Raw genomic sequence first — 26,423 nt, 5'->3', positions numbered from 1 at the left:
GAGGGAACCATGAATGCCAACATGTACTGTGACATACTGAAGCAGAGCATGATCCCCTCCCTTCTATTCCAACATGATAACGACCCCAAACACACCTCCAAGATGACCACTGCCTTGCTAAAGAAACTGAGGGTAAAGGTGATGGATTGGCCAAGCATGTCTCCAGACCTAAACCCTATTGAGCATCTGTAGGGCATCCTCAAACAGAAGGTGGAGGAGCTCAAGGTCTCTAACATCCACCAGCTCCGTGATGTCGTCATGGAGGAGTGGAAGAGGACTCCAGTGGCAACCTGTGAAGCTCTGGTGAACTCCATGCCCAAGAGGGTTAAGGCAGTGCTGGAAAATAATGGTGGCCACACAAAATATTGACACTTTGGGCACAATTTGGACATTTTCACTTAGGGTTGTACTCACTTTTGTGGCCAGCGGTTTAGACATTAATGGCTGTGTGTTGAGTTATTTTGAGGGGACAGCAAATTTACACTGTTATACAAGCTGTACACTAGCTACTTTACATTGTAGCAAAGTGTCATTTCTTCAGTGTTGTCACATGAAAAGATATAATAAAACATTTACAAAAATGTGAGGGGTGTACTCACTTTTGTGAGATACTGTGTGTGTGTGTGTGTGTGTGTGTGTGTGTGTGTGTGTGTATAATAACAAGCTCGATTTGGTTTTACAGTGGTCATCTTTTTTCTCTAGTAAGACAGATTATGTTCATTGATCATGTGTTTTTATGTTTTTAACATCTGAATGTCTGTCATATATTGAATGTTGTTGCTTGTTGATTTACATATATCCTAATCAAGCTAGTTAACATATGAGGTTTTGCTAAATTGTGTGAATGATTTGACATAGTGTTAGAAACTTCAGTTAGATATGTTGCAGTCATATGCCATAATTGTTCATCAAAAGTTTGTGCAAGAACCCACATTCTAGCTGTCAATGAGTTTCATAATTTTCAGCTACATTTATATTTGCCAGGTGTTTTTATCAAAAGTGACTTGCGTGACATTCAAGGCATTCATTAGTTGATTCTCTGGGAATCAAACCCACACTTTTGGCATTGTTAGCATCATACTTGACTGTTTGAGCAAATAAACGTGTATATATCTCAAAATATATTTCACAATATGTTTCACAATATATTTCACATGGTCCTTCAGAAATCATTCTAATATGCTGATTTGCTGCACAAGTGACATTTCTTATATTATTAATGTGCTGCTTTTTGTATTTATTTATTTTATTTTTATTTTTTTGTGGAAACTTGTACCTGCAAAAAAAAAAAAAAAAAAATATATATATATATATATACACACACACACACACACACACACACACACACACACACACACACAGAGTATATATATATATACAGTGGAGCTTGGCAGAGATTAATGTTTCGTGCACTGCTTAATTTACATACTTAGGAAACCCAAAGGATCCTCCATCTTTTCACTGGGCTTGTTCTGCAGTAGCTCAGGGATGAAACCCCGCTGTGATATCACTAAAGCTGTGCCATGTGGTTATTTCACATCCCTCATGACTCAACTGACGGAAGATGTGGGAGCTCTGAGCAAATGTATGAGTGTGCAGAACTACATGACAGAGCAGGAAGTCTTGTGTGGCAGAGGAGGAAATGTGTGAGCAATCGTGCAGAAGGCCCTGTGTCCATCCTGTCACACTAGAGAGGGGAGATCATATTTAAAGAAGTGTTAATGAACCGATGGTGAAAGTAAAATGTTATTGTGGTGTTTAAATGATAATGTGACTTTTAGCATCTTTTGTGCCCCTGTACCCTTTGGTATAAAAACCCCAAGGTCATCGAGGGCTGGTTGTGCGTAATAAGATTAGGCCTATAGGTAAATATATTTTGTACAATAACTCCATAGGAAAAGCATGCTTGCAGTGAATTTTTTATTTTATTTTTTAATTTTTTTGCATAAAAGAGAGTTTGATCATTATTCTACTTGCTTGTCTGACAGATCCCAGACTTATTTTTCAATGTGTAACACCAGCATATAAAAAAAGTGTAGTATATTTTCATAATGTGACAGACTGACAAATCTGTGGTCTGTCAGTGAATTGAAAGATGTTGAGTATTGATTCCTTACTATATAAATGTAGCAGAGGTATGGTGGTTTTCAATCAAGCAGAGGTGCCTGTGGCCAATATGCTAAGAGATCGACATATTGTATACTGGACAGTGTGAATGAATACCTCTAAAATGCATTCAGACAATCAAATTGATTTATTTACCAAACTGAACCAGCATCCTATTACAGTTGTAATACCACAAAATGCAAACGTACTACACTGAATTATTTGCATCATACTGTAGTGAACTACCCTTTTAGTGCATAAATTGTAGTATTAGTACAGTAATGTATTCTACATACATTTGCAGACAACATGGCGACACTCTTTCCTAAATGCTTGTAGAGTGGCTTTTTGTCTCAAGGGATCATTGCTCTTATTCTCTGTCCACCAAGGAATACTCAGAAAGTGGGCCTGAAATAGGTGTTACACCCCTGATGAAAAATATTGTGGGGCACTATTGAAGCCAGAGACATAGCCACTGTACTTGAGAGAAAGTCATCTCTTTTGTCATCCCTGATTACATTAGTTATTTGGTCTACACTGATTGAAAATTTTGACAGCATTTCAGCACTTTTGCAACCTGCTGGCATAGATAGAACAGCATTAAACACTCCTCTAGAAGCCTTTTTAAAAGGTTGCTGTGCTACAGTGTTTGTTTGCAGGCTTGGACCCGTGGCCTTTATTGCAGGTGTATTAAGAAATATCAACAAAGAATTGTACAGTAACTGCCAAAGAGGGAGAGATGATAAAAGACAGAGAATGCAATGTAACGAAAAAAAAGAAAGAAAATGAGTTCAAGCAATTAGACTTTGGTAGATGGTAATTGCTTTGGACTGTATACTCATGATGTAAGTAAAATAAAACAACATGAATGACATTTATAATAACAATGATTTTCATGCGAGTTCATCTGTCACATGGTTGAATCCTTTTATAAACAATATAATAATTTTGCCTGCAGAGTGAGTCACACACCTCTTATATGAGGCAAATGGTTTCTCATTTTTCCTCTTAAAAGAAGAGGCTTATTTAATCTATATATGAATGCATATAAAATATATAATTTCTCACTGTTGAATACAGGAAGTATGTTGTCCACAAACTACATAAATTTGAATTTCTTTAAAGCTACAGTTACTAGCTGGGAGCTTTGCAGTTGTCTTACCTTTTATTTGGATGCTCATCTCTCAACTCAATCAATATCAATATGCATTTGTGTGCCAATATTGATTCAATTACTAAATGAGAAATTTGAAGGGAGTCCAGGGAATAATGTGACTGACATGTAGCTCCCTATAGAAGCATACAGTGCCTTGAACACAACTGCCAAGAGATTTCCTGTCAAAAAAAGAGACCTTTGAATCCTAAGCATTTTCACCCATCCCATTCTCCATTTCTTTCATTGTTTACCCCCTGCGGTTTTCCATTTCTCCTGACTCTCAAGTCTTTTACGGGTGGTCTCTCTCTCTCATTTTGTCCTTATACACTGTGGACAGTCGTTTGAGGCAACCTGACCTTGACCCACCAGCATCTGTCATTCATCCTGTCAGAAAGTCCCTCTGAGGCAAAACACACAGGGAGACAAAAGCACACACCTCTTCACCAGGGATTGTGTGGCCTATGACTTCCGATATGTGCACTACTGATATGACTGATAATATCAGGTTTCAAATGCAAGAAGAATGAAAAAAGACAGAGTACTGACCAATTAAGTCAATTACATCTGACAAGGCTAATGGGAACTTGGTCTCTTAAGGACTCATTTGCCATGATAACATGCACAGTAGATACGTACAATTCTGCAATGCACTGACACGGTTCTTGACCACAGGCATGCAGAAAGCCCATCCTGATTAAGTTTGTTTTTCAAAATCTTTCCTCAGTAATTCTCAGAAGTCTTATGACAGTGTTTTGAACAGTGTTTCCGATATCATGCATGTTTTGAAGATTACTTTTTCTGGATTTATTTTGTGTGTGTACTTCAAGGCTACTAAGCCAAATGTGTTACATAAAATTCTGAACATTGTATAATTTTATATTTACTGTAAGTCTCAGATATTGAACACTGACTGACAGTATTTTCCTCTCTCACACCCTTGATGTTTACGTGTCAACCATGATGAGGCCAGGTGTGCACAGTAGATGCATAATTGAGACACCAAGAGATGCGATAACAAGCTTTTTCAATTATCATGTTAAAAGCTGTTCCTTTACTTTGCATCCCATTAAAGCAAGACTGCTAGAACATTCTCCTGGATTTCTTTTTCTCTCTTCTCCCTCACAGTGGTCTACTGTTCCTCTAAATTAGTGATTCTCAACTGGAGGCCATAAATATGGGCCACATGTCTGGACTGATAGTGTTGAGGGTAGTAGAGAAGAGCAATGATAAATACAAATAATGAAATGCCATTATGCTGTATAATCAGGCTTGCTTAGTACACCACAATAAGAGGAGAAAACACTATTCATATAATTTGTCAAAGACTAATACATCCAGTTAAACTCTACGGTATTTCACTTTGGAGGAAATTCATCTGTCATATGGTTGAAGCTAGCCAAATTAGCCAGATGGCAACATGGACAGGTTGCGTGACATCCCGTCATTCTTGAAAACCATGAACGAGACTATGCAATGTGTTTTGTGCAGTGAATTAATGGCTTCAGAAAGCATGAAACAATCAAAATTCAGTTTACATGTAGAATTGACCAGTGGTTCTAAGCTCCGGTCCTGGAGACCCACTTCTCTGCACATTTTGTATGTCTTCTTTATTTAATGCACCTGATTCAGATCATCAACTCAATAGGAGAGAGCTGAACCAAGTGTGCCAGATAAGAGAGACATACAAAATGTGCAGAGCACCCAGGACCGACATTGAGAACCACTGGATTATAGTAAAAGTTAATTTTCTTATTCAGTCTGGATCGTGTAAATAATTCATGTTGCTGAGCATTTGGAGTTTCTATCAGGCTTTTCAATTTTATTTGATTTTTTTACAACGTATATAGCATGTTTTGAAAATTACCTGTGTTGTAGTGCTTGGTGCAGTCTCTTAAATCAGACTCATCCTTGAGGATGAACTGTGGGAGCGTCAAACCTTCGGCCACCTGTACAGGTCCCTTCCCTTGCCACTCAAAAATCAGGTCATTCATTGTGTAGCCAACTAGGAGAAAGACGAAATTTTACATGCTGTTTTCAGTATTACTATTTCATAATGGAGAGATTAATGTTGTAAAATTAGCCCTTTTCATATTTGGAAAACACTTTCATTAAAGGAATCTTTGACATACATATTTTGTCATTAATTACTTGCATTCAACATCATTCCAAACTTGCATGCACTGAATCTTCATAAATATTCATTTTGTGTTCTGTAAACAACATGGGTATGAAGAATTTTAAGTTTTTGTGTGAACCCAAAGGCCTTTAGCAGCCTTATGTCTCACAAGGGATGAAGAGGATTAAGTAAATATTCCTTTAGCTAAACTATTCTGATAGTCTAATTTAAGATATAAATACAGATTTCAATAGAATGATGGCATTTAAGGCCAAATGAGAGGGCTGTTCCAGAAGGCTAGAACATTACAAAACCATTAACTACATTTCAGATAGATATTAGCAATAGCTTCAGAGGCATCTAATAAACAGTGAATTCAGCTTCAGATTGACAGTTAGATTCTAAAGCATGGATGCTGATTTAAAAAAAAAAATACACATATATGTAAAAAGAAACCAGCTTATTGTGTTTTTTCCCCTCCATTGTTGACTTATAAATTAAAGTAAACTATGACCATACAACCATAAAGCATGTTAACTGCAGTATAATAAAAAGGCACACAGCTTCAACATGAAGACAAAACAAATCACAAAGCATTAAGCAGTTCACCAGCACAATATCCTCAGGGTTGCAACTGCACCGTAAAATGTATGGTGTGATGTTGAAATGGCGGATATAATTATCTCTGTTTCTTCATATAGCTCTGGTGTCACTTGCTTCTCTTGGTGGGACCACTTTACCAGAGGGAAGGTGAGTATGCTCATTATTCTATTCTATTCTATTCTATTCTATTCTATTCTATTCTATTCTATTCTATTCTATTCTATTCTATTCTATCTACTCTATCTACTCTGTTCTACTGAATGAACTAACTATTTCCAACAGAGACAATCTCCTCAATTTAACATTGTTGTCTATCATCAAGAGCCTCTCAGTGAGCAACTCTAGTAACAACATGAACATGGCCACTCTAAAATATGTAGTTACGAAGACAGATTGCCCATGACATGGGGCCTTTCTTTAAAAGCTTCAACCTCAGTTCAGAGCAATAGTCATGGGGGAGATTGAGTGAGCTGTGGCATGTTTTCAAGTCAACAGAAAGCTCTTGGAATAATATTCCGAACACTTTGTCCACTAGCTTCACTAATCTTTAACCAGGCACTTGGCACTTAGTCTGTAGAGAGAACTTCGTGCCTATGTGTCCTTAAGTTACTGTCTAGGATGGTATATACGTTCTCCATGATGTTTTTAAGGATGTCTTTAGGGCCCTGCCCAGCCATAATGACATAATTTGGTATGACCCTGCCAGGTGAATGCCACTTTACATCAAATTCGCTATTTACCTCATCCTGGCTACCGGCTGAAGTTACATTATGAAATGGGAAACAGTGTCTGCTTTCCACAAATCTGAACGAGGGGTGGGGGAGTTACGTAACAAGCTCTTGATGAGAGGAGGTCATGCGAGATTACTCACAACTCTCCAGCTGCATTATGCACGTCTGCACATCCATGGGGAAATTCTTCAGATCCATCGGACACGAGAGCGTCAGAGTCAGTCTAGAAATTGAATGGAAAAAGGCATAGATTAAAAAAATTACACACACACCTCTTGTTTTAAATATGTGCTTTCCCAAGTGTAAAACATGGTAAGGAAACTTATATGTGCAAAAAAAAATGTAAATGTAATTCCATCTACATTCTCTGAATGAGTAATGTGTAAATCCACAACTCAGACAAAGAAGGGAATCAAAGTGGAGGGCTTTGAGCATCTGAAGCTGCTTGAGCGGTGGGATTTCTGAACAGGGCCGCTAAAGCATAAGAGAGACAAGTCTGACAGCTGCAGATTGGCCATGTTTTAATTACACTCTTTCTCCCTCAGGGCACCACGTGGATTTCAGTTAGAGTGAATCCTCTGTCGTCTCACATCTGCACAGCTTTCCGTCATATCTCCTCAAAAGCATGCCATGATTTACCCCTCACTATTAACTCCAGCACTTCCCTTCTACCCTATGCTGCCACAGTGATATTGTCTTCCTATGGCTTCACTGCAGTGATCGATGTTGAATGACACTGTGTTTATTCTGGCATTTGTTGAGGGTTTAGTTACATTTTAGAGTTTGAAGGGATGACTCTAATGACTCAAGTCTGCATCAGCTGAGACATTTGATTTCTAGGATGGTGGATAGTTATTGACATTTTCAGGAGATAGTATAGCAGCTGTTTACATTGACCATCACCCTATACCTACTCAAATGTATGTTTCAAATGTCAGTCACTGTTAACTCTCAGCTGCTGCTTACTGTAACTGTTTTGATTGGTGCTGAAGTCTCACCTGATTGAATAGAGGACATTTCCATTCTTGAATATTCTCAAGAGCTTGTTGTCAGTGGTGACTTCGTGGAAGTGCGCTCCCTTCTCGTTGGCGAAGAAAAGATCAGGCTTCCAAATGGAGTCTAACATTGAGGGATCCAGGTCCAGGGAGTCATCTGGGTACTCGCTGTAAGCTAACCGAGGGTCGTTCCACTTCTGCCGGAGAAATATGTTCACTCTGTAATCCTAAGAATAAATGCTTAACATCAGTCAAGGCAAATAGCACAGAAGATGTACAACAGGCCTCTTTCTCAGTTTTAAATCAGACATAATGAGTATTTTCATGTTCATGCATACACAGCTGCCGCAAGTGAAATAGAAGTGAGCATCATTGCTTAAATTTATGGTACAGTAAAATGCTGTCTGAGATTTTCACATATTCAATGCACTGCTGTTTACATTTGTAGTGTTTCACAGCTGTAAAGTCATTAAATCAGTGGTTATCAACTGGTATGTTGCTACTTAATGCTTGTTCTGATAGGGTTGCAATCAAGAGGGAAAAAACTGCTAAATATTAATAATAAAATGAAGCAAATCATGCAATTAGGATGGCATTAGGATGATTATTAACAAGGTAGGATAAAATGTTTCACTTTTTTTTCTTTTCTTTTTTTTTTGTCAATTGATTTATTTATTTTATCACATGATAAAAGCTGGTCAAATTAGGCATATTGCAATATGGGCAGGTTGTATGATATACCCTCTTCTGAAAACCGTGAGCAAAATCCCCCAAGGGCAAAGCAAATATGACCCAGATTTCATTAAATGTGGGTGACAAGTTTGAGAAACATTACTTGAAATAAATAAATAATGAATGGAGATTTTGGACTTATACTGTGTGTAATATTATCAGTGTGAGGTTGTGACGGGCCATGGAGTTCAGCCAACTGTTACCTTGCCAACAGTTATATAAGGTAAAATTGAAATGCTTTTTGTTTAGCAAAGTTTATGCCTCCAAAAGGAATCCAATCATTGGGCATGTAGGGACGCAATCATCAATTAGATCTGTTCTTGCCTGCTGTACACTCCATCATATATATATATATATATATACAGTGGAGAAAAAATTATTTGATCCCCTGCTGATTTTGTACGTTTGCTCACTGACAGGTTTATTTGAACAGTGAGAGACAGAATAACAACAAAAAAATCCAGAAAAATGCATTTCAAAAAAGTTATAAATTGATTTGCATTTTAATGAGTGAAATAAGTATTTGACCCCTTTGCAAAACATGACTTAGTCTTTGGTGGCAAAACTCTTGTTGGTAATCACAGAGGTCAGATGTTTCTTGTAGTTGGCCGCCAGGTTTGCACACATCTCAGGAGGGATTTTGTCCCACTCTTCTTTGCAAATCCTCTCCAAGTCATTAAGGTTTCAAGGCTGACGTTTGGCAACTCGAACCTTCAGCTCCCTCCACAGATTGTCTATGGGATTAAGGTCTGGAGACTGGCTAGGCCACTCCAGGACCTTAATGTGCTTCTTCTTGAGCCACTCCTTTGTTGCCTTGGCCGTGTGTTTTGGGTCATTGTCATGCTGGAATACCCATCCACGACCCATTTTCAATGCCCTGGCCCTGACGGTACATGGCCCCGTCCATCGTGCCTTTGATGTGGTGCAGTTGTCCTGTCCCCTTAGCAGAAAAACACCCCAAAGCATAATGTTTCCACCTCCATGTTTGATGGTGGGGATGGTGTTCTTGGGGATATAGACAGCATTCCTCCTCCTCCAAACACGGCGAGTTGAGTTGATGCCAAAAAGCTGGATTTTGGTCTCATCTGACCACAACACTTTCACCCAGTTCTCCTCTGAATCATTCAAATGTTCATTGGCAAACTTCAGACGGGCCTGCACATGCGCTTTCTTGAACAGGGGAACCTTGCGGGCGCTGCAGGATTTCAGTCCTTCATGGCGTAGTGTGTTACCAATTGTTTTCTTGGTGACTATGGTCCCAGCTGCCTTGAGATCATTGACAAGATCCTCCGTGTAGTTCTGGGCTGATTCCTCTCCGCCACTCCCTTTAAGAGAGGGCTCCTAATCTCAGCTCCTTACCTGTATAAAAGACACCTGGGAGCCAGAAATCTTGCTGATTGATAGGGGATCAAATACTTATTTCACTCATTAAAATGCAAATGAATTTAACTTTTTTGAAATGCGTTTTTCTGGATTATTTTTGTTGTTATTCTGTCTCTCACTGTTCAAATAAACCTACCATTAAAATTATATACTGATCATTTCATTGTCAGTGGGCAACCGTACAAAATCAGCAGGGGATACATTTTTTTTTTTCCCCACTGTGTGTATATATATATCCTTTTTTTGCAGGGGAGAATTTGTATTGTTTGTTGTGAAACGTCAGATAGAAGAAATATATACAGTGAGGAAAATAAGTATTTGAACACCCTGCTATTTTGCAAGTTCTCCCACTTAGAAATCATGGAGGGGTCTGAAATTGTCATCGTAGGTGCATGTCCACTGTGAGAGACATAATCTAAAAAAAAAAATCCAGAAATCACAATGTATGATTTTTTAACTATTTATTTGTATGATACAGCTGCAAATAAGTATTTGAACACCTGTCTATCAGCTAGAATTCTGACCCTCAAAGACCTGTTAGTCTGCCTTTAAAATGTCCACCTCCACTCCATTTATTATCCTAAATTAGATGCACCTGTTTGAGGTCGTTAGCTGCATAAAGACACCTGTCCACCCCATACAATCAGTAAGAATCCAACTACTAACATGGCCAAGACCAAAGAGCTGTCCAAAGACACTAGAGACAAAATTGTACACCTCCACAAGGCTGGAAAGGGCTACGGGAAATTGCCAAGCAGCTTGGTGAAAAAGGTCCACTGTTGGAGCAATCATTAGAAAATGGAAGAAGCTAAACATGACTGTCAATCTCCCTCGGACTGGGGCTCCATGCAAGATCTCACCTCGTGGGGTCTCAATGATCCTAAGAAAGGTGAGAAATCAGCCCAGAACTACACGGGAGGAGCTGGTCAATGACCTGAAAAGAGCTGGGACCACCGTTTCCAAGGTTACTGTTGGTAATACACTAAGACGTCATGGTTTGAAATCATGCATGGCACGGAAGGTTCCCCTGCTTAAACCAGCACATGTCCAGGCCCGACTTAAGTTTGCCAATGACCATTTGGATGATCCAGAGGAGTCATGGGAGAAAGTCATGTGGTCAGATGAGACCAAAATAGAACTTTTTGGTCATAATTCCACTAAACGTGTTTGGAGGAAGAAGAATGATGAGTACCATCCCAAGAACACCATCCCTAGGCTTTCATGTAGCTCAAATAGTAGAGCATGGTGCTAGCAACGCCGAGATCATGGGTTCGATTCCCAGGGAAAGCAAGAGCTGATAAAATGTAAAAACTGTAACTTGAATGCAATGTAAGTCGCTTTGGATAAAAGCGTCTGCTAAATGCATAAATGTAAATGTAAATCCCTACTGTGAAGCATGGGGGTGTTTTTCTGCACATGGGACAGGGCGACTGCACTGTATTAAGGAGAGGATGACCGGGGCCATGTATTGCGAGATTTTGGGGAACAACCTCCTTCCCTCAGTTAGAGCATTTGAAGATGGGTCTTCCAACATGACAATGACCCGAAGCACACAGCCAGGATAACCAAGGAGTGGCTCTGTAAGAAGCATATCAAGGTTCTGGCGTGGCCGAGCCAGTCTCCAGACCTAAACCCAATAGAGAATCTTTGGAGGGAGCTCAAACTCCGTGTTTCTCAGCGACAGGCCAGAAACCTGACTGATCTAGAGAAGATCTGTGTGGAGGAGTGGGCCAAAATCCCTCCTGCAGTGTGTGCAAACCTGGTGAAAAACTACAGGAAACGTTTGACCTCTGTAATTGCAAACAAAGGCTACTGTACCAAATATTAACATTGATTTTCTCAGGTGTTCAAATACTTATTTGCAGCCGTATCATACAAATAAATAGTTAAAAAAATCATACATTGTGATTTCTGGATTTTTTTTTTTAGATTGTCTCTCACAGTGGACATGCACCTACGATGACAATTTCAGACCCCTCCATGATTTCTAAGTGGGAGAACTTGCAAAATAGCAGGGTGTTCAAATACTTATTTTCCTCATTGTGTATATATATATATATATATAAGGATGTAGTTCTTTGTTGAATATCAGTGTTATTTTAGTGTCTTTGATATAGTATTATAGTTTTGTTAATATGAATTTGTTTTTAATATTTTGTTTTAATTTTAAAGTTTTAGTCATTTTGTTGTGCATTTTTGTTTTTTCAGTGTTTCAGCTTAAGCTAAACGAATGTGAGAAATGCTGCCTTCGTGACTAGACTAAATAATAAGTGTCATTTTTTACATTTTCATTTTTCTTTTTTTTGTGATCAACTTTTTATTTACTTTAAATCAACAAAACAACATTTATTCAGACAAACATCAGGGAGGGGGGGATCAATGGTACCAGGCTTAGCCCCGTTAATTCGTGCTGTTGTACATTCACAAGTCACTGTTTTAAGGAGGCTATGAATCCAAAATGTAAACCAGTTTTGTATTATTGTCTTCTTTGCAGCTGTAAAACCAGCAAACAACATTCTCTTCTTTAATGAACTTATACAGAAGTTAGAATCGTCTTTGAGAAGACATACACCTGGATTAGACATGTAATCAATTTGTAGTAAAAAGGACAAAACAGAATTCCATTGAACAGAATTCAAAACAGAAGTCCAGAGATTGACAACAATTGGACATTCCCAAAACATGTGGAGAAAAGTACCTGCTGATACAGTGTTACAGATATGACAGTTATAGGTCGATTGCAGTTTCATTTTAAACCTCTTCTAAGGAGTTATGTATGCTCTATGGATATTTTTTTGTTGTTGTTATTGTGTGTTTGTTTGTTTGTCAGTTTTAGTTAACAAAAATAACACTCTTGAATATATAAAACCTTGCTAGAATATATTTTACGTGTGACTGAGAAGCAAGGTCTTTTTTTTCTCTGTCAATCTCATATAGAGACATTACAGACATGCTCTTACATTTGCCTTGAGACACATTCAAAAACAATGAACCTCTTAAATGTGGTTCTTACATTTACAGCTCACAGTCCGTATTAAATTAAAGTTCTGTGAATAAAATGTGACACAGTTTTATATATGCCATAATTTTTAGGATATTTGCCTAGAAGCCTGGCAGAATTGCATGAGTAATGAAGACAGAACCTCAGTGAACCTCAACAATAAGCAAGAAGACAGATTTACGATAATCTGAAACTAATAAAAGCTGAAATAAATATTAAAAATGCATCCGGGGAGAGATTGGAACATTTGCTTTTTTGACAACAATAGTTATTTTGTTCAGAATTTTAAGAATATACTATGTATAGTCAGACTGAATTTGCCTGAAAGCAAAAAAGAGGAGCAGCCACTAATAATGAATGGAAGGTGACAGCGCGTGGGTGATATAATTTGTTAGGCAGCAAGGCGTATAGAGAACCGGGCGGTTTTCATATCTTATCTGTGTCTTTCTAAAGCACTCGAAGAACTTCATTAGAAGGTCTGTGCGTCAGAATGCATGAGTGGTGGGATATTGATATGGAGTTTCACATGGGAAGCTAGCGTAACACGGTTAGTGACTAGGCAAAACTCAACTGTGCCAGTTCCCCATTTGTCAACAGCCAAACATCTGAAGGCTGAGGACGTCGTCAAAGCATTAGTTTTCTGCTCCACTTCCTAAAACATCTAACCATGGTGGTTTGTTGACAGGAACATAGCTGACACTCACAGATAACAGATCACCGAATTGGCCAACATCTCAGCTGATAAAGCATGGCTTACTTTCATTATAGATGTCACACCACTGCTTTGTCAATCTCTTGGTTGCTTTGTCATCAACTTAGCGGCTAATTCTGTCCTCTGCACATTTCTTTGCGGTCGGTGTGGGAGAGCTTGACAGAACCCGTGCATCGCATCTGCGATTGCTCAACCAACTGCAGGCCTTCAGTGGCTCCATGGCAATCTCCACACATCTGCTGTGTGATTGCCTACTCAAGCGGGACTCACTGGCATTGTGGGGGAATCTGCGCCCGTGCCAACAAGCCAGCGATTAATCACATCTCCATATGTCTGCAGCTTCCGTAACAGTCAGATAGCCCTGTCAATACATTCATCGCTTTGGTAGTGACTATTGAAACACTGAACCTGCATGTTGTCAGCATAACCGCTGCCAACTCTAAGCCTGCATGTTGTCAGCATATGCCAAAATGAGCAATGGTGAAAAAAATTTCTGCCACTTACAAGTAAAAATCAATTTTCGCACCAGGCCAGACATGCAAAACCACTCTTCAATGTGGAGATGCGTGTTGATTAAATGGCAAATTACACTATCGTAAATCCACTTTATGAAGCCGCAGATAATCTTGAGATTATTGTTCTTATCAGTTGGTGTACGGAACTGGGCTGCTCAGATCTTAATATGTCAGGATTTCCAGCACATGGACAGGCAGATGTGTCAGGATTCTCAAAGGCCAAAGAATAATCATACTGTATGTAGATGTGTTCAACAACAACGCCTTAAAATGATGTTTTGAAACCGCAGCTACTTGAGGTTAGACTTTCACAACCTTATAATCAGACAATAGGAATAGTGGATTGAAGCAGTGGAATAATGAAGATAATGCATGAGACAATTACTCCTTTTCAAACAATCTTGAAATGTTTGGTAATTCAGTCACATGTTTTCCTCAGGTGTTTAGATGTTACTGTCTTTTGATTTCCTTTCATTTTAGAGAACAGTTTACAGAAAGTGGCATATGAATGTCAGCTGTCTGGGAACTGAGGATTGTCCAGAATGATGTTCTGTTAATGCAGTGTCCTTTGTTCCTGGATGTTAGGATTATCCCATGACCCTAATGCTGAGGGAAGGCGATCTCCAAGGGCCAGATGGTAAGGGCAGGGAATAATCCATATGTGACATGAGTAACCATAGAGAGAATACCTTTACATGGCATTTTACCCTCTTCTTCACCCTATAGCCTGGACAACAAATCTGAGGGATATTGTTTATTAGGCTACTGCACATTGAAACTCTCCTTGATGTTTTGTGTTCAAATATGTACTGTTTACCAGTAAGTTGAAAACATATCCAGATGTTTATACAATTCTTTAAAATATACTTTCTTGATAGACTTTAACAATGTGTTTTTTTAAGAAGACCTGATGTTAACATCAGTGGGATTAATGTGAAAAATTTAAGTCCGTGTAAAGAGACTTCTGAGAATTGTTTCTAAACACATTACAAATGTTAGAAATGTATTGCTGAAACACATTACAAAGACTCTGAACTATGTAGTACTGAATTGTGGAGTTAAACCATTGAACAGTTTTTCACCAATTCTGTTTTTCAGGATTTTTTAGGCGGGGCAAAAATGGTGTCTCGATGACGCAATGGAGCCACCGAGCGTGGCCCCGCCCCTAACACTATAATAACTATGTTGAGAGGTCAAGTTCTTAGTTTGTCTTTTTGAATGTCTGTGATGTTAGATATACAGATTCTAGGCAGGGATGAATGGATACCCGGGTCTTAGCTCAGAGACATCAATATGTGGCAGAATACATACAATTTAAAAACATGGAGCATTCACAATTCGCATCTAAAAACGCATGGAAACGCGAGCTGTACCGCTTTCTCTTCTTTCAAAGCGCACCGGAGCTTGCGCTCTGGTGGTGTTTGCCGTTGCTAAGCAACCATGAGCCGTGCCAAACATGGAGTAAATGACGTCTGCTATGTTCATTATTATTATTATAGGGCGAATTCCAAACAGAAGTGAGCATCCCTATGCCCTGCTCCCTTCGGAGGGCAGAGCCCTTGAAGTGTGTTCTTTGAAGGGTGTAGGGCATTACTGTCTCTTATAAGTGTTTGGAACTCCCTTGGTGAAGGGAACGACGGACAAAATGTTACCTTGACAACGCTGCGCGTGCGTGCAGCATTCAGCGCTCCAACAATTGTTGCAAATAAATATTTCTTCTTATTGTTATTATTTTATTCAAATATTGTCTAACTGTGTCTTATTTACTATTAAACTTTTTCAAACTAAACTTGCTTAAACTTGCTAACAATACAGTCTTAAATCATATTTTTATCACTGACGAAAATATTTTGTATTACATAAAAATAAAGAAAAATTTAATTAGCTTATTCTACTTACGTTTGTATGTAAAGTCAAAATAAACCCCAACTTTGCTTTAAAATGCATTGCAAGATCTCCTAAGTGAAGATCACATGATCACAAATGGAAATCACTTCCGTGAAGTGACCATCGCATGTTCCCTTCACTAACGGACTTCTGGAAGGGCCCTTCGTGAAGGGAATCAGTTGCTCACTTTTGTTTGGAACGTCCCTGTCCACGATCCGTCCGCGCATGCGCGTAATGACGTAGTAGAAAACGCAAATGCGCAAATGACAATTCTGTTTTGCAACGATTTACGACACTGCACGATCTGTTCCACGCTTACGCACCTTTGTACCGCGAGACACTCACAGCGAAAGAAAATGGAGTACAGCGAAGGAAAATAAAAGTTTGCTCTTTATGCTGGCGTTGAGCAATATTTGGTTGACGGGCTGGTGGATGCGGTGTTGAAGAAGAAGGTCTCACGAATGGCTGCAAATTTCGTTATAAGAGGTAAGTGAGTGTGGGTATTTGAAATATTAGCATTGTTTTACACATGTGAGCCTGTCAGTAACGAAGTTCCATCTAGTCAGACATAGTAACCGCCAACATTTTTCACCACACATGTGTTTGCTTCCCTGAACAAAGACACATGTGTACATAAGTGCTGTATTGTAATACCAAACAAAGCAGCAAAATCATTACTTAACAAACACATCGTAATGCATAGCGTAAGCTACATTTAAAAACATCAAAATAGACCCGCCATGAACTGCTAAATGAAAAACACAATGTAGCCTACAAAGATCTACCGGCAGTTGTGCCGCCTGGCAGTTAAGTGTTTCGTCGCGTGACGTTTTCTACTACGTAATTACGCGCATGCGCAGAACGGATCATGCAGGTGGAACGGATCGTGTACTCACAGTCCCTACAAATGGCGTCCCCTTCCCGAAGTGCCCTTCAAGGGCGCAAAAAAAGCCATTTGGAATTTGCCCATAGACTTTGGCCGTGCACGCCTTAAAGACGAGAAGGTTTCAACTCACTGCAGCGCTGACGAGCGTTGAGCGCGCTTGCCGCGCGTCTACAATTAAATAATGAACTCAAACATGTATGGCTGTATAAATCCAATTAAGCTACTAGAAGTAGCAGCAGTAGCATCAAAGTCTCTTTAAGACAAGTCATGTCACTCGGCGGCCATCTTTGAAATACCTATCTGGCATGCAAGTGCAGCTCCCATCTCTTTGAATGGGGAAACATCAAATTCTCCAAAACTGTTAACTAAGCTTACGATTAAATTTCATATTTGAAATCACCAAAGAAATCTGTCAACAACTGTATCATAAATGTTGTTTCTTTTGTTCAAATAGCATTATAAAAAGCTTATTTTTCAGGCTAGATCAGCCAGTGCGCATGCGCAAGTCCTCAGCGCACGTCTCAGAGTGCTGACCAATTTCATGTAGACGTCACAGTTACGTCACTCGCAACTGCGCGCGCATTGTGGTGGCAGAAATACATGGTAACAAGCGGAGTGAAACGGGAAAGAGCCACACAGAATAAAAGATAAAATGTACTGTTGTGCCTTTGGATGTCAGAATCGGAATGCAAATAATTTTTTATAGAATACTGGCGTCAAAAACGCCATTTCAAGCTAAACGCAGACGTTTAAACGGACAGACTAATGAATGAAACCTGCTATGATTACTCTACTTTTAAAACATAAATTTGATTTAAACAATTGGTCAACATAATATTCACATATACAGTTCATAGGCAATATATTATATTTGTCCTACATTTATGTTGCGAGCAATCATCAGACAAATCGGGATCCATTTGCAGCTTCTTTATTAGAATGGTCAAACAGAACAGGGTAATAGGCCAGCAACAGGAACAGAGTAGGCTAGGCAGAGACGTAGTCGGGAGAACAGGCAGAATAGTCAAGGCAGGCGGCTTACGATCAGAGTCCAGGGAAACAGTCCAAATCAGGGCAACCAGAGAGGGATCACAGAGTCGAGAATCAAGGCCGGGATAACAACAGGAAAGTAAACACGGGTATGGAAACGCTCAGAATGACAGCCGGGGCAAATCAAGACTTCGCAATGAGTGTCAGGAAGTGTGCTGCTTATGTATGGGTGTGTGAATGAGGTGCAGGTGTGGCAAGGTGATTAGGCCCAGGTATGAGGGGTGATGGGAAACTGAGTCCGAATGGGAGTTAATATTCAGGGGATGGCTCCCTCTGGTGGCGGAGAGGGTGTTGTGCGGGAGCTCCGATCGTAACAGAGCCCTCCCCCTGCGAGCGGCTCCTGACGCGAGGAGGCAGACGACGCCGGGGTCTTCCACGAGGTCGAGGGGCCGGCTTCTCGGATGCAATCGGTGGAACTCCTCCGTGAGAGTGGGGTCTAGGATGTCACCTGCGTTAACCCATGATCGCTCCTCCGGACCGAACCCCTCCCAGTCGACTAGATACTGTAGGGCACTGCCCCGGCGTCTGGAGTCTAGCAGTTCATGCACTCGATACGCCTCCTCGCCGTCGACCAGAATGGGCGGGGGAGTCTGCGGCTCAGCACCTTCCTCTGACACCCCTCTCGGACCACCAGCGGGTTTCAGCAGAGATACATGAAAAGTGGGAGAGATGCGGTAATTAGAGGGCAGTTCTAGCCGAAATGATACAGGGGTAATTTGTCTGGAAATTTTGAAGGGTCCAACATACCTGGGACTGAGTTTCTTGCATGGAAGTCGGAGGCGAAGATCCCGAGCCGAGAGCCAAACCCATTGCCCCGGCTGGTAGATGGGACCTGATCGTCGATGTCGGTTGGCCTGAAGTTCCTGGCGCCTGACAGCCCGTAGCAGATGGGTGTGAGCTCGGTCCCAAACCTCCTCACTACGTTGAAGCCATTCAGTGACCGAGGGCAACTCGGTGGGTTCTCCTGACCAGGGGAACATTGGTGGTTGGAATCCGAGAATATATTTGAAAGGGGTCATGCCGGTGGCTGGTTTGGTCAGGGAGTTTTGAGCGTACTCCGCCCACATCAAGTATCGACTCCACTCTGTCTGCTGCTGTTGGCAGTAGGAGCGAAGGAAGCGAATGACCTCCTGGTTGAGACGCTCAGTTTGGCCGTTAGATTGTGGGTGGTAGCCTGACGTGAGACTGATATTGACATTAAGACTCCTAAAGAAACTCGACCATACCCTTGAGGTAAATTGAGGGCCCCGATCGGAGACGATGTCATCGGGCAGACCGTAGTAGCGGAACACCTGGTTGCACAGTAATTCCGCTGTCTCAAGGGATGTTGGCAGTTTGGGTAATGGTATAAGGCGGCAGGCTTTGGAAAATCGATCCACAATGGTGAGAATGGTGGTGTTACCGTGAGAGTTGGGTAGATCCGTGATGAAGTCAATGGCGATATGAGACCAGGGACGCTGAGGCGTGGGTAATGGTTGTAACAGGCCGGCTGGAAGTTGTCTGGGTGATTTAGTGGTGTTGCAGATGTCGCAGTTGTGAATGTAATTGGCTGTATCGGTCAAAAGCGTGGACCACCAGAAGCGATTCCGCAGGAGTTGTTCCGTAGCCGAGATCCCAGGGTGGCCCGAACTGGGGTTTGTGTGGACCTGAGCGAGCAGTTGCTGACGGAAGGGTTCTGGAACGAATATACGGTCGGCAGGGCACTCTGGAGGAGGTTGACTCTGTTGATTAGCATGGCTGATCTCAGTCATAATGTCCCACTGAACGGGAGCTAGTAGAATTTTCCCGGGAATGATATTCTCGAGGGGGCCTGAGAGATCTGCACCTTCAGCTTGACGGGAGAGAGCGTCTGCTTTAGTGTTCTTGGTGCCAGGTCGATAGGTTACAGTGAAGTGGAAACGTGTGAAGAACAGCGCCCATCTGGCCTGTCTGGGGTTTAGACGTTTGGCTGAGCGCAGGTATTCGAGATTTTTGTGATCAGTGAGAACGAGAAATGGAAGTGTAGTCCCCTCCAGCCAATGCCGCCACTCCTCCAACGCTAGTTTCATGGCCAGCAGTTCGCGATTGCCCACATCGTAATTCCGCTCAGCAGGAGAGAGTTTGTGGGAAAAGAAGGCACACGGGTATAATTTCGCGGGCTCCCCATGGCGTTGGGATAGTACGGCTCCCACCCCCGTACTTGAAGCGTCGACCTCGACAGTGAATTGGCGTTCTGGGTCAGGGTGCCGAAGGATGGGTGCGGAGGTAAAGCGAGTCTTTAGTTCCTTAAATGATTGGAGAGCCTCGGGTGTCCATACTAGGCGCGAGGTGTTGCGTTTGGTCATGGTGGTGAGCGGAGAAGCGATGGAGCTGAAGTTTCTGATGAAACGTCGATAGAAGTTAGCAAACCCCAGGAAGCGTTGCAATTCCTTTACCGTTTGAGGCTGTGGCCAGTCGAGTACTGCCTGGACCTTTTTGTCATCCATAGCGACTCCGTCTTGACTGATTACGTAACCGAGGAAAGAGGTGCTGGTCTGGTGGAACTCACATTTCTCTGCCTTTACGTAAAGCTGGTGTTGTAGCAATCGCTTGAGAACTGATCGGACGTGTTGTACGTGTTCCTCTTGAGTATCTGAGAAAATCAGTATATCGTCTATATATACGATTACCCATTTTTCTAACATGTCACGGAAGACGTCATTCATGAAAGCTTGGAAGACTGAAGGACTGTTAGCGAGCCGAAGGTCATAACCAAGTACTCATAGTGCCCACTAGTGGTTGAGAAGGCGGTTTTCCACTCATCCCCTTCACGGATGCGAATCAGATTGTAGGCATTCCGCAGGTCGAGTTTGGTGTAGTATTTTGCCTGCCGTAGTTGTTCGAGGGCTGAAGGGACAAGTGGTAGTGGGTAACGGAATTTCACAGAGATCTCATTCAAACCTCGATAGTCGATGCATGGTCTGAGGCCCCCGTCCTTCTTCTTCACAAAGAAGAACCCGGCGGATGCCGGAGAGGTGGACGGTCTGATGAATCCCTTGGTTAATTCCTCCTGTATGTAGGTCTTCATAGACTCTGACTCTGGCTGGGACAGAGGAAAATCCTTCCTTTGGGTGGAATAGTACCCGGCAGGAGATCGATTGCGCAATCGACTGAGCGGTGAGCGGAAGCTGGGAGGCCCTCCTCTTGCTGAAGACTTCTATGAGATCTGCATATTCAGAGGGTAAGTTGAGAGTGTCGGTGAGGGGAGTAGTGGTTGTGTTGGGTAGTCTGGTGAGTTTGGACAGACAATGTTCTCGACACGCTGGCCCCCATTCTGTAATCTGTCCTTGCCTCCAGGATACTTGCGGATCGTGGGTTCGAAGCCAGGAAGGCCGAGAATCAACGGATGGTTGGGTGACTGTATGACGAGAATTGAATCTGTTCGAGTGCAGGGTTCCAATGTGCAGTGTGAGGGGTTCGGTGATGCGGAGAATCATTCCTTTGCCCAGAGGGCGACCATCTAGCGCCTCCACTGCCAGGGAGGAAGTACAGGGTTTTAGTTTCAAGTGATGCTGACTGACAAACACACTGTCTATGAAGTTTCCAGCTGCTCCTGAGTCTAGAAGGGCCGTTGTCTGAATTACTTGGTTCAGGGAAATAAGTTCAACAGGTAGCATAATACTAGAGGCTGAATAGATAGAGCGAGTAATGTCACTCACCGAGCGCTGATCTGATGATGGCGAACGGGACAGGTGTTCTTCATATGGCCTGCTTGACCGCAGTACAGACAGAGTTGATTTCGTGGCGGCGTTCCCTCTCCTCGGGAGTGAGGTGACTGAACCCTAGTTGCATGGGCTCGACAGCATTGTGAGGTTTAGGTGGTGAGCGAGGCGCAGATCGTGCAGGCGTCGGGAACGAATCAGATTGTCTATGTGGATGGAAAGCTCAATGAATTGACTCAGGGTCCTCCCTTCGTCTCGACACGCCAGCTCAGATTGCAATTCCGTGTTCAGACCCCCGAAACAGCAGTTTCAGGGTATCCTCTACCCATGTGGTTTGCGCTGCCAAAGTGCGAAATGACAGGGCATACTCAGCCGCCGTTCTCCTACCCTGTGAAATTGTGAGAAGCTGCTCACCCGCTTCTCCTTTCTCAGCTGGATGTTGAAACACCTCCTTGAAGTGCTGGAGGAATGAGTCGAAGGTAGGGAAGGTTGAACCATCGGTCCTCCATACCGCAGTAGCCCAGTCCAGAGCTTTGCCGGTGAGTAATGAACACACAAATGCGATGCGACTGGATTCAGTGGGGTAAAGTGACGGTTGTTGGCTGACGAAGAGCGAGCATTGTAACAGGAAGCCCTTACATTTAGAGGTGTCACCGTCAAATTTCTCAGGCAGGGCGAGTCGTGGGTTGACAGAGGAGCTTGCATGACCGGAGGGTTGTTAGGAACGGGTGGCGGGTTGGCAGTGGCTTGTGCTTGAGCCACGTGCAGACCTTGCAACGCTGCGAGAAGTTCGTCGGTGAGTGTGGTAAGCCGATGCAACTGATGTTGGTGCAGAGCAAGTTGCGAGGCTTGAGCCGTGAGCTCAGTGGTCAGCTGAGTCAATGCTGCTGGATCGCTGTTTGGCGAAGTCTTCTGTTGCGAGCAATCATCAGACAAATCGGGATCCATTTGCAGCTTCTTTATTAGAATGGTCAAACAGAACAGGGTAATAGGCCAGCAACGGGAACAGAGTAGGCTAGGCAGAGACGTAGTCGGGAGAACAGGCAGAATAGTCAAGGCAGGCGGCTTACGATCAGAGTCCAGGGAAACAGTCCAAATCAGGGCAACCAGAGAGGGATCACAGAGTCGAGAATCAAGGCCGGGATAACAACAGGAAAGTAAACACGGGTACGGAAACGCTCAGAATGACAGCCGGGGCAAATCAAGACTTCGCAATGAGTGTCAGGAAGTGTGCTGCTTATGTATGGGTGTGTGAATGAGGTGCAGGTGTGGCAAGGTGATTAGGCCCAGGTATGAGGGGTGATGGGAAACTGAGTCCGAATGGGAGTTAATATTCAGGGGATGGCTCCCTCTGGTGGCGGAGAGGGTGTTGTGCGGGAGCTCCGATCGTAACAATTTACAGCATGAAATAGTATTTAAACCTATAACATTTTACATCACATTACCTATTTTATCCCAAAATTCTTTTTTGAGACTTTTTTTTTTCAACTTTATATTTCGTATTTCGGACTTTATAACTCGATTTAACTCAACAATAGCGAGTTTGTCCATTCTGAGGGGAAAAAATCCAGATGTGTGGGATATAACTCAAAAGAGAGAATTGATTATTCTTATCAGACTTGTGAGATATAATCTCGGAATTGCAAGAATAAAGTCAGAATTTTGAAATTTAAATTTGAACGCTGCTGCCACTGCCAGACAAAATAAATAAATAAATAATAAATTTTAAAAAATAAAATAAACGACGACAGCTGTGGTTAAACGAGATAAAGAGCAGACTGGACAGAAACGATCATCAGAAAAGTTCGCGTTTGCAGCGCACACTTCTTATCAGAAAAGTTTCAATAAAGTATTGTCTTTTGTTGTTATGGGCGCATCTGGATTTCTTATGGATCTCAGTACATGTCGTGTATGAAATAATGTCTGCGTGCATGTGTGTAAAACAACAAACTGACGATTTATATGCTTAATCATGTGTAATTGTATATAAATTGTTATGAGTAATTGTGGCTGGAATAGTATAGCTGTAAAAATAGTTGCCTGCTGAAACTGAAATATATATTACATCTTCATAGATCCTTATAATTTTCCTTATTATTTTCATAATAATGTAATAGACTAAGTGTTGTTTTATTATTATTATTATTATCATCATCAAATAATTAGGTAACACTTTAATTTAGGGACCAGTTCTCCCTGTTAACTAGTTGCTTATTAGCATGCACATTGCATATAATCTTCATCCCAGAAACATGTCCATCACAAAAGAGGTGCATTCAAGTCAGAGTTGCTTTTTAAATGTATTTTTGAGTAGCCCAATGAATCCGGACCAAAAAAAAATAGTGTCATGTCAATGAGGTTTACATGTAATCTGGATTACGTAATCAGATTCCAAAAATTAAGTACTTGTAATTGTAAAAGTTACATTTTAAAATATTCGTAATCAGACTACAGTTACTTTTTTATGGATTACGTGATTACATATTATTCACACAATAGCAATAAATTATGCATAATTTATTGATTCTCCCTAATTTCTCTTTTTCGTCTTTTACATTTTCCTTTCTAAAGTAGCCTACTGATTCTATAAATATTAGATATATATATAGTCCAGTTTTGTGGACATTCACACGAAGATCAGTCATCATTAGTCAGGTGGCGACAGCATTTGACCACTGGATTTACAAAAATCATTTCAGGTTTAAGAAGGGTTTCAAGATTGCATCAACTACTGATTAACACATTCATTTTTAAAAATAAGCTTTTTTTAAACACTATTTGAGCTCAAGAAACAACATTCATGGGACAATTCATTTCAGATTTTTGTTGCTGATTTGACATATGTAATTTAATTGTGAGTTCAGCGAGCAGTTTTTGAGATTTCAGGATTCCCCCCATTCATTAAGATAGGTCTTGTACGAGCTGCCGGGCGTTGCAAATATGGCCGCCGAGTGAAGAGACTTTCCTCAAAAGGGAGTTTGTTTTAAAATGATTTATTTTCATTTTCATTTTTTATGATTTAATTGTCAGCTTTTCATTAAACTCACAAGCCCCATGCTTTTCCTTAACGAACCCTAGTTTGGGAAACCTTGATGTAAGATAATGTTTAATGCACTTCATGTTGTAAATTACAATGAATGGAACATCATTATGGTACAAGATAATGCTATTTAAATAAATGTGATAAACGAGTTAAATCAGAAGTAATCTAAAAGTAATCTAAACGTAATCTGATTATATTACCTAAAATGTGTAATGTAATGGATTACGTTACTGATTACAATTTTTGTCATGTAATCTGGAATCAGTAACGGATTACAATTTGTAAGTAATCTACTCAGCTCTACTTATTACATGGAAAAATAATTTTACAAAGCCCAGCTGTACCCTGGATCACAAAGAACAGTTGTTGATTTGAGTAAATGACAAGAGACTTGTACCCTGCTTGAAGGAAGGAATATTTATGAAGAGAAGTCCACTCAGAGTGAGGAAAAAGCTTTGGCAAAAGCACAGTCTCTTCAGACATAATTACTTCAGAGTGAGTGTGCCATCTCACAGCACATAACTTATTCAGAGCAAGCTGAGGGATGAAGGCGACAAGGCACTCTCAGTGTGTGTGTGTGATGAGCATTTGCGTTCACAGACAGCAATGTTGGGACACTTGTGTAGATAAGCTAAAAGCACATCTCCTTCCTGTGTGTAGATCTGGGTTGTAATGGGATGTAATCCCAAATGAGTGTTTGTTTGGCTGTCTGCAGAGTAAGATGTGATCAAACATCAAAAAGAAAAATAAATAAATAAATAATACACAACATGCACATTGTTCCATTGCTAAGCACACCTGGAGCCTGTTTCAATTCAGCCGTGGTGGCATATAATGGACAAACAAGATCCCTGAAGGGATGAACTGCACAAGTAAGAACAATAACTGCTTTCTGCCTCTCACTTGCTGATTGCCTGGAGGTTTCAAGATGTGGCTACCTGAATACAAGCAACACAGACCCCAGTATATCCGAGGCTGGGATTCTTTCTTCTGCATGAGCTCTTATCTGAACCGTTCTGCCTTTTCTTTTCCTGATGTAATTCATCCCAAGGGTTGTTGTTAACCCACACTGTTGTTGTTTTTTGCTCTTCTCGATTTCAATTTGTCTTGAAATTCTTGAAAATAAAAATCTAATAAACACATATAAATTTAATATATCATAAAAACTGCTATATACAAATTGCTTAATAAGCTTAAAACCTTTGTCTGCCAAAGGCCAGGTTAGTTCAGGTTGTAAATTGCCATAATTGTAATAATGATATTTACCTTGAAAAATAGATTTAAAAACGTGTTTGTAAACTCACATAATTAAATTTAGCTTGTGGGGTTTAAACAAAAATTTTAAAGGATTTATTTATTCACTTACTGTGATGTTTCCTGACATCTGTGTGTGTGTGTGTGTGTGTGTGTGTGTGTGTGTGTATATATATATATATATATATGTAGATATATATATAGTCCAGTTTTGTGGACATTCACACGAAGATCAGTCATCATTAGTCAGGTGGCGACAGCATTTGACCACTGGATTTACAAAAATCATTTCAGGTTTAAGAAGGGTTTCAAGATTGCATCAACTACTGATTAACACATTCATTTTTAAAAATAAGCTTTTTAAACACTATTTGAGCTCAAGAAACAACATTCATGGGACAATTCATTTCAGATTTTTGTTGCTGATTTGACATATGTAATTTAATTGTGAGTTCAGCGAGCAGTTTTTGAGATTTCAGGATTCCCCCCATTCATTAAGATAGGTCTTGTACGAGCTGCCCGGAGGCGTTGCAAATATGGCCGCCGAGTGAAGAGACTTTCCTCAAAAGGGAG

At 41.0% G+C, this 26,423-nt stretch overlaps 1 protein-coding gene across 2 annotated transcripts in view; it reads right to left on the bottom strand.

Moving 5' to 3' along the window:
• Positions 1–26,423, bottom strand: part of glra3 (glycine receptor, alpha 3) — a 63,242-nt gene that overhangs the window by 11,961 nt on the left and 24,858 nt on the right. For both annotated transcript variants that reach the window (XM_058774269.1, XM_058774261.1), the window contains exons 4-6: positions 7,711–7,934; positions 6,853–6,935; positions 5,127–5,264 (exon numbers count right to left, since the gene is read on the bottom strand). In XM_058774269.1, coding sequence (XP_058630252.1) covers positions 5,127–5,264; positions 6,853–6,935; positions 7,711–7,934 — 445 coding nt within the window. The remainder of the gene's footprint in view (positions 1–5,126; positions 5,265–6,852; positions 6,936–7,710; positions 7,935–26,423) is intronic.

Source organism: Onychostoma macrolepis, chromosome 01 (genome assembly GCF_012432095.1).
Source record: "Onychostoma macrolepis isolate SWU-2019 chromosome 01, ASM1243209v1, whole genome shotgun sequence".
In the NCBI taxonomy this organism is placed as follows: domain Eukaryota; kingdom Metazoa; phylum Chordata; class Actinopteri; order Cypriniformes; family Cyprinidae; genus Onychostoma; species Onychostoma macrolepis.
Note: the sequence above shows the minus strand (reverse complement) of the source record. Positions and strands in the feature narration are given on the sequence as shown.